The sequence below is a fragment of the Penaeus japonicus genome, unplaced genomic scaffold (assembly GCF_977035675.1).
Source record: "Penaeus japonicus unplaced genomic scaffold, GWHDUDI00000001_assembly GWHDUDI00000001, whole genome shotgun sequence".
Lineage (NCBI taxonomy): Eukaryota > Metazoa > Arthropoda > Malacostraca > Decapoda > Penaeidae > Penaeus > Penaeus japonicus.
Window position 1 is genome coordinate 47,390,582 of NW_028234403.1, and position 10,000 is coordinate 47,400,581.

General features: G+C 32.8%; 1 protein-coding gene across 1 annotated transcript in view; it reads right to left on the reverse strand.

Annotated features, from left to right (window-relative positions):
• Nucleotides 1–10,000, reverse strand: part of LOC122248765 (teneurin-m) — a gene marked incomplete in the record, with an annotated part of 310,602 nt that overhangs the window by 29,478 nt on the left and 271,124 nt on the right. Inside the window, 3 exon segments of the mRNA XM_086541859.1 lie at nucleotides 4,931–5,132; nucleotides 6,907–7,133; nucleotides 8,096–8,204. Of these exon segments, the coding sequence (XP_086397985.1) occupies nucleotides 4,931–5,132; nucleotides 6,907–7,133; nucleotides 8,096–8,204 (538 nt within the window).

The window sequence follows — 10,000 nt, forward strand, 5'->3', positions numbered from 1 at the left end:
ACCCAGCATCAAACAGAACACAGACAACTTCCAAATGGTACGCGTGGATGCAGTACAGTGAATAAAGTTCTAATGTTTGTTTACATGGTATTAAATATTTGAAAGAGTAGTAAGTCATACTATGTTTAATATAAGGAAAAAAGGTTGTTACTTTCATATTTAAAATTTCAGGAAGAAAATGCATTACTCATTATCCACAGAGATTAAATAATCATTCCTAAACTAACATGTATACCTGAAGCTTGTAAGAAAAGGAAAACAAGAAAGTTTGAGCCGAACAGAAGTTTAGTAATAATGAATGGAGCTTCGTGTGATGACGGAAGCCAGTCATATTGCGGATACTCATAACTGAATTCATGTAAATCTAGAAATCAATGTGTTTTTGGCATATATATATAAATAGCACTGCAAATTGAATTAATTTGGGGGTAACCAATGACAATATCTAAAAAATATATGTATAAAATAAGAAATAAAACCCATTACAAAGAATGCACTTGATTTACGCACTAAGTCAACTGCAACTTCTCGAATACAACGACGTTTCATACAATGTGTACAACAATTACTCCTACTGGTACAGAGCTAAATAACATGTCTCATTATCAGTACAAGAAGGACGCGTCCGAGAGTATGCCTCCGACGATGACTTAGACAAAGTCATGGTCGAAGAATTATTATTTTTTCTTAGTTTACTTTACATTTCATTAATTATTGCATATAATGCTTTATGATAATGATGGCATTGGTGATAAAGATTCTTATAATGACAAAATCAATAATATAAAGATTAATGACAATGATAATGCTATTGATGACAAAACAATAATGCTGAGAATAAAACAGATATACTATTACAACTACTACCAATGATGATGGTAGTAATGATAATAGTAACAATGATGGTAAAGAATATAATGGTTGTAATATTGATAACCATAATAATAACAATGATAATGATAATCATAACAAAAATAATAGTGATAATGATAATATTGATGGTGATGTTGATGATGGTGATGATGATGATGATGATGATATCAATAATGATACAACCTCTACTACTACTACTAATGAAAACAAACATGGTAATGATGATTATAGCAATAATAATAATCATCATTATTACTACTACTATTATCATAACAATAATGATAATAAAAGTAACATTGTATTAAATTTTAGATGATGATGATGATGATAATGATGATGATGATGTGATGATGATGATGACGACAAGGATGAGGATAGTATTAAGGATAAAAAGGATGGAAACAAAAATAATGATAACATCAATAATGATAATGATGATTATGTTAATGACAATGATAATAATAATGATAATAACAATAATGATAATGATGTTTATGCTAATGCTAATGCTAATAATAATAATTATAATAATAATAACAATAATGACAATAATAATGATAACAGAAATAATGATATGGATAATAATGATAATGGTATTATTAATAATAACCATTATCATTATTACCATTATTCTCTTTATAACTATCATTATTGTTACCATTATGATCATTATCATTATAACAAAATGAATAATATTGTTACAATACAATTGATGATGATAATAATGTTTATACTTATAACGATAATATTAATAAAATATATTTATAGTATCAACATAAAACTAATTCAGCAATGTTCAGTAGTGTTCTTCCTCCTTATCCTTATTTCCGTAATCATGAAATTCAGAATTTATTTTGTATGGGCATCCTTGTCATTTATTTCAGTACTATCATAACAATTTCTATCATCATTTATCCTCACATAAAGAGAAATTTGGCATTATGAAAATTACATAAAACGGTCATTTGTATTTTTTTTTTATCCCTTTTATCTTACATAAAGGAAATTCATGAAAACAAATATTCAAATCAATAACCATTCTTAAGCTACCATCATTTGAATAATCATGAAAAAGTATTATTTTGATCAACATCAGGAATATTACTAACTTTTTGTTGTTCTTTTTGTTTATATATTTAAACAATTCTGAAAGTTTTGAGAATGTACATGGTTAACAACAATAATCATGCCAGAATAGTCCCTGTAGTCATAATGCCTTTCAGATCTATAATAAATGTTCATAGGTAAAGAACTGAACATGTAATACTTCTGGAAGTAGTTTTGGGTGCTGTACAAAATCATTAATATTATCAATATTAGTATCGTTATCATTGTAACCATTTTAATAATAATGGCTATCATTACCATCTTTATCATTATTATCATTTCTATCATCATTATTAAAATCGTCATCCTTTTTTATATAATTACTATTACTATTATGATTATGATTACAATCACCATTATCAACATTACCATTCATATTATTGCTATCATTACGATAATCGTTATCCTCGTTATTACTATTTGTATTACTATCATTATTATTATTACTATTATCATTATAATCAATATCATTATCCTCATTCTCATAGATATTTTTACTATTACTATTATCATAATCATTATCATTTTCATCATTATTACCATCACTAATACTATCATTATCATTATTCGTAATATTATTGTCATGCTTATCGCTAACCTTATTGTTATGATCATAATCATAACTATTATCATTATAATTTGTATATTTACTCTCACTTTTTCTATATGAACAGTACTGTTATTATCATTATCAGCCTCAGTATGATGATTCTCATCATCATCACCTTATTTCCATTATTATTACTCTCATTATCATCATTACTTATCATTCTTACCATCATCACTATCATTATATCTTATTATTATGATTGCTATTACCATTATCATTATAATTATCATTATCTAATTCTTATCATCATCATCATTATTGTCATTATTATTGTAAATATCATCATCATTATTACCATGATTATCATTATCATCATTATCATTAGTGACAGTATTATTGTTACTATCATTATCATTATCACAGTCATTAACATTATCGTGATCATTATAGTTATTTTGTTAAGAATTATTATTATAATCATCATTATCATTAACATCCTCATTATCATTATTTTCATTAATATAATCATTCTCAATAATATCATTGTTATAAATATCATTGATAGTATTATCATTATCATTATTATCATCACTATTTTTCATATTATTATTATCATTATCAACCACTTTATCATCATTAACCTCATTATATTTTTATCATTATCATTTTTATTGTTATCATTCCTACTATTATTATCTCTATCTTTATCATCATCACAAATAATTTTCATTAATACTACTACCCATATTATCATCATCATCACTATTATTATTACAATCATTATAATTTATTTTATCATAGATGTTATTTTCACTGTCATTATTATTAGTATTATCATTGTTATTATCATCACAATCATTATCATTATCATTATTATCATCATCCTTATTATCATAATTGCTATCATTACTATCATTATCATCATCATTAACATTATCATTATTATGATTATTATCATAATCATTAGTATTGTCATCATCCTTATTGCTATCATTATCACTATCATCACTATTATCAATGTAATCATTCATCAGTTCATGAATAATGCTTTGGTATTATCGTTATTATTGATATCATCAACAATATTTTTATTATAAATATTGATTCTAATTCTACTTGTTATCGTTATCACTTATACCATAATTATGATCACAATTACATCTATCATTAGGATTTTTCATTATAGTTCTTGCTGTTACCACTGTCACTTTAATTACATATCATATTATGAATATGCCTCATCATCATTTGAATAAATATTATTTGAAAGGTTTGCATTATAATTGAATCATTTGACCTCGTCATTAACATAATTACTATGTTAATAACCTTTGTATAATCATAAGCATATCCATTCTAAACAGCATCCCAAGCATCATGCCTGTCATTAATGTTAATCATCCTTTTTTTTCTCCTGACACACTGAATTTTACCCACGATAAGAAAATTATATATATATATATATATATATATATATATATATATATATATATATATATATATATATATATATATATATATATGTATGTATGTTATATATATATATTTATATATATGTATAAATATACATACATATATGTATAAGATAATATATATATATATATATATATATATATATATATATATATATATATATATACATACATATATATATAATATATATATATACATATATATCATATATATACATATAAATATATGTATATATTTAAATATACATATATATATTGTATATATATATGTATGTATGTGTTATATATATATATATATATATATATATATATATATATATATATATATTATATACATATATATATATATAATATATATATATATATATATATATATATATATATATATATATATATAATATATATAAATATATATATATATATATATGTATATATATATATATATATGTATATATATATATATATTATATATATATATATAAAATACATATATGTATAGAATGATATTATATGTATATATATGTATATACATACATATATATATATATATATATATATATATATATATATATATATATATATATATTATATATATACATATACATATACATACATATATATCCCACTGAAATACTACCCGTCCAAATAATGAAATCCCCCTCCTAGTGATCTAGACGAGCATCATAATATCCCCGTTACCATCTCCCTCTGCCCTCCCCCTTCAAGAAGAATATCTCGGACGCGCCTTCTTCAGCAAAGTGCAGATCTCTCGGACTGGTTAAAAAGCGCGTGGTAAGAACGTGGTCTCTACTGACACGTAGTAAACACACTTGTATTTTTGGGAGAGCGAAAGAGAGAGAGAGAGAGAGAGAGAGAGAGAGAGACAAAGGGAGAAAGAGAGAGAAGAGGAGACAGCGAGCAACCTCACCTCTTGTTGAACTCGCCGGAGAAATGTTGCAACGAGTCCTCTTCAATCAGGAAGCGCATCTTCTCGAAGAACGAGGCTGTCGAACCCGGAGGCTGCTTGCGTAGGAGGATGTCCATCGGCGTGGCGCGGCTGACGCATAGCTGGGAGTCCTGGCAGGCTTGGTGGGTGCAGCACTCGGGGTCCTGGCAGTCCATCAGGCCATCTGTGGGGGGAGCAGGCAGGTGGTGGTGGTGGAGGTGGTGTTGGAAAGTGTTGGTAATGGATAGAGTGGTGGTAAGAGTGGTAGTAACAAGATTATATATTCCTTAAGATGTGGTCAACTGTATGGCAGTGGTAGCCAGAAACAGCCGTATTATGTGACATTAATAAATACGTCCCCTATCTCCTTATTTTAAGCTCGTCATACTTTAATTTGCCGTTATTGGTTTTTGTTTTTAATTTATACTTATTGATTTATTCATAATTATCAACATGATTTTTGGAGGACCACCTACCCTCGCACACAGTCGTACCATCACCTTCGACAGTCACTGCACTTCAAACACAATAACGCAAATTCTATCATGTATTATACACACACACTTGCATACTATAACTACTATTCAATACAACAATAATGCTAGTAAATAATAAACCTGGAAAGAGCCAGTAATTACGATAAAACACAGAAAGATGAAATTTCATGTAATAAACAAGTTTGTTTATCACACAAACTCTGATAAAAAGAGGATGAAAGAAGAAAAGGAACTATGATAACAGAACTAGTAAAACGATCCTTTAATCATCCAAAGCAAACGAGGCAATTCACCTTCGCATAACAACGTAATATAATCACCCTGAAGCGTATAAATTTGTGTTGAAGAAAAAGAAGAGGCCAGAGAGAGAAAAAGATGTTGAGGAAGAGAGAGAAGGCGAGAGAGAGAGAGAGAGAGAGAAGGCGAGAGAGAGAGAGAGAGAGAGAGAGAGAGAGAGAGAGAGAGAGAGAGAGAGAGAGAAGGAGAGAGAATCTTCCAAACGGATAAAGCGAATTGGAAAATACAAAGAGAAATAGAAAGACAGAGTCAAAGAGAAAGGGGGGAGATAGACAGAGGGAGAGGGAGATAGACAGTTAGCCAAAATCTTCAGCAAAGACACGTTTCTGAGGGAGGACTTAGTGGCAGTTAGGGACACACTAACACCCTCGAGTTCTCTCTCGTGTGATAAGTGGGAATTCCTTAATAATTCGCCCAGAAGGGATTCAGGGACTTATAATTATAGGCGTTCCAAATGCCTCCATATATTCTAATAATTAAAAACGGCGTCATCACATACGTGAACAGATCCGTTTTGATGTTGTTTTTATAAATTTTATTCATGTCTTATTTATATTCAACATGAACACTTATAGAATACTTTATAAGGGGATTTAAAATTGCAGAAACTTCCCCTTGCATGCTTGTTCAAATCATATAAAATTACAAAAGCATTTTATATGTACAGAATTTGCAAAGAATAATCGTCCCAGCAAGAATGCATGAATATATTTCTAATCTCTTACATATCCTGAACTCCTACCAACATTCACACAACATTCACTGCAGCTGCAGTGACATGCCGTCGACAGTTCTCATAAAGAATCTTTAAATGAAACCCAGCAATTCTTGAGAAAGGGAGGGGGAGGGAGAGAGAGAGAGAGAAAGAGAGTGTGAGAGAGAGAGAGAGAGAGAGAGAGAGAGAGAGAGAGAGAGAGAGAGAGAGAGAGAGAGAGAGAGAGAGAGAGAGAGAGAGAGAGACAGACAGACAGACAGAGACAGACAGAGAGAGAGAGAGAGAGAGAGAGAGAGAGAGAGAGAGAAAGAGGGGGAGAGAGAGAAAGAGGGAGAGAGTAAGAGAGATAGAGAGAGAGAGAGAGAGAAGGAGAGGGCGAGAGAAAGAGATAGATAGATAGATAGATAGAGAGAGATCTTGCAAACTGACAAAGAAAATGGGCAACCCACCTCTATCGTTGTCTACGCCGTCGCTGCATTGGGTCTCCAGCATAGCCGAGCAGTCGGGGCCGTCCCATCCGGGCTGGCACAGGCACTTCCACACGCCTTCCTGGTCGGCGTCGCATGTGCCTCGGTTCCGGCAGTTCCCAGGGCAGCCGGAGAGGGTACAATGCCGCCCATTCCAGCCGGCCATGCACACGCACGTCCCATTCTTGCACTGGCCGTGTTCGCTGCACCTGTGTGGCGGTTCGGAGGGACAGGGAAAGGACTCAGAAATACGGCTGGGCTCACCAAGGGGAACGGAAGGGAAAAAATGCCTGAAGTTGAGGGCGAGTGAGGGAAGAGACCATTTCGGCCCGTCTGATTTAGAGAGGTGATACGTTGCAAGGGGGCGGTCGACAAGCCTTTGATGGCCAGCTATGCACTCCGATGATATATTCAGAAAGGAATTCTGTGCCAAACAATAATGCAGTTGTTGGAGGATATATGTTTCAAAGGGAAGGGGATGGAAAGTGCCGAGCAGTTATGCAACTGAGTGGATATATTGCAAGAGGAGTTCTACCAACCTACGCGGTTATCTCCGAAGGAGGGAAAGGGAAGGAGAGGGGGCCTTGTGCAAATCCATTGGCTATAGAATTATGAGACGAAGAGCTAAATGGTCCTATAATTTTGAATAACTCTAAAGGCTTATCCCCTACTACTTTGTCGTAGTTGCATGGGGAAATGAGATGAGCAGCAGGATAGTTCGGAGATCAATATAAAACAACTTTGGCGATCGTGAAGAATGGCTTTAGCGAGTATCACAGTTGGAGAATGAATATGTAAGGGATTTCCCGTCAGGTGGCTGCATGGCAAGAGGAAGTGGGGAATTATTCTGCAAAGGACTGTACATTTGCAGGATCCGATGAGTGTAATGTCGGTGGAAGGATCAAAAGATGATGGCGAAGCGATCGGACGAAATACAATAGATTTGAATCGATGGAGGCATAAGAGCGAAGGAAGGCCAGACTGCAATGGCTCCGCAGAAAGGAAGAGGAAAGAAAACTGCCACAGTGAAGCATACAGACATGACCGAACAATTAAACCCTGTAAAAAGCTAACAGTAAAGAGATCAGTATTCATAACAACACCATATGAGGAATGAACAAAACAAAGAGCTTACTATGTATGTATGAAACAACGACCCGACTTCCCTTACCTGGGATCGCACAAGCGTTCTGAGCAGTTGGCACCTGTCCAGCCTTCGTCGCAGGTGCAAGCATCATTCTCGCAGATGCCGTGTGGACCGCAATCCAGCGAGCACGCCTCTGTCAGGGAGGAACAAGGGCGTCCCTCGTTAATACATGGTCATATATTTGTTCTATAAGGGGGACATAAAAGCAATCTGGAAAAGGGATTGTTATCTCCCCTTACACCCCCGCCCCCCCCCCCTCCCACTCTCCGTTAGTTTCCCTTAGTCTGAACATACTTTCCTTTACCTTTGAGATGTCACAGGATTCCTAAGCGCGATAAAACCAGAACTAATTACAATGCAAGACAAACAGTTCCCGGCTTATCGGCACAAGCTTTGAAAATTAAAACGACAAAAGAAAGATCAACAGTATACATAAAAAAAAAAAAAAACGCTTTTTAACATCAGATAAGCCGATAATGAAACAAATAAAATATCCTTGTACACGAGCTTCGGAACACCGACACAGGCTTCCGAACACTTACAGCTGTTGGGCTCAAACAGATTTAAGCCCTGCTGTTAAAATGCTTCTTTAGAGTAACGAGGAGTTAGTTGATATATAATGCCTTAAAGTTGATGGAGGTTTCAACTTTCGTTTTAATGATGCTGATTATGGTAATGATGATAATAACAATAATAATAATGATAATGATAATAATAATAATAATAATAATAATAATGATGATGATATTACTACTACTAATAATGATGATAATAAGGAAAAACATTAACATTAACAATAATAGTGATAAGATTTATAACAATATCTATCATCATTACTGTTAACCGTTATATAATTATCATCATTTTTCTTCTTCTTGTTCTTCTTTTTCATCTTATTATCATCAGCATTATTATTATCATCCCTATTATCGTTATCACTGACACCACTGTCAACATAATGATATTACAATAATAGATTTATTCTGACTAATACTACTAATAATGATAATGATGAAGACAATAATAATAAAAATCATACTAAATATCATATTAATAATAGTAATAACAATAATGACAATGATGATGATAATAATAATGATAATAATAATAACAATGATAATGATGAGGATAATAATAATGATAATAATAATAACAATAATGATAATAGTAATAATAATGGTAATGAGATTAATAATAATAACAACAATGATAAGAGCAGCGATACTACTACTACTACTACTGATGATAATAATATTATGACAAGAATAATAATAATAATCATCATTATCCCATTACAACGATGACAATGATAATAATAACAATAACAATGCTGATGATGATTATGACGACAATAACAATTACAACAAAAATGAAAATAATGATAATAATGCTAGTAACAATGATAATAATAATAATAATAATAAAAATAATAATAATGACAATAATTAAAAATTACTTTTATCATTAGCTTGATCATTACCAACATCGTAATAAGAATAGATCTAATTCGTAAATGCAGTGGCCCGCAAACAAAAGTTACGTGTCTTCAACCCAGCAGAACGCGAGCGGCATTACACAACGTTAGAGTAACAAAAGAGACCCGAGTTGCGTGGACCTAAAGGGGAACACTGCAGATGCTGGGAAACCCTCGAGGGAGACACACGCCGCGGCTGTGGTTTCGGCTCTCTCGACGAAAGGTGCTCAAGACGTTGTTAAAATACTTACCAAGAGGGAGGGACGGAGGGGAAGGATGGAGGGAGGAGGATGGAGGGAGGAAGGAAAAGGGAAAAGGGAGAAGGGAGTAGGGAGGGAGGGAGGAAAGGAGGGAGGGAGGGAGGGAGGGAAGGAGGAAGGGAGGGAGGGAGGGAAGGAGGAAGGGAGGGAGGGAGGAGGGAGGGAGGAGGGAGGGAGTTGAAGTAAGGGAGGGAG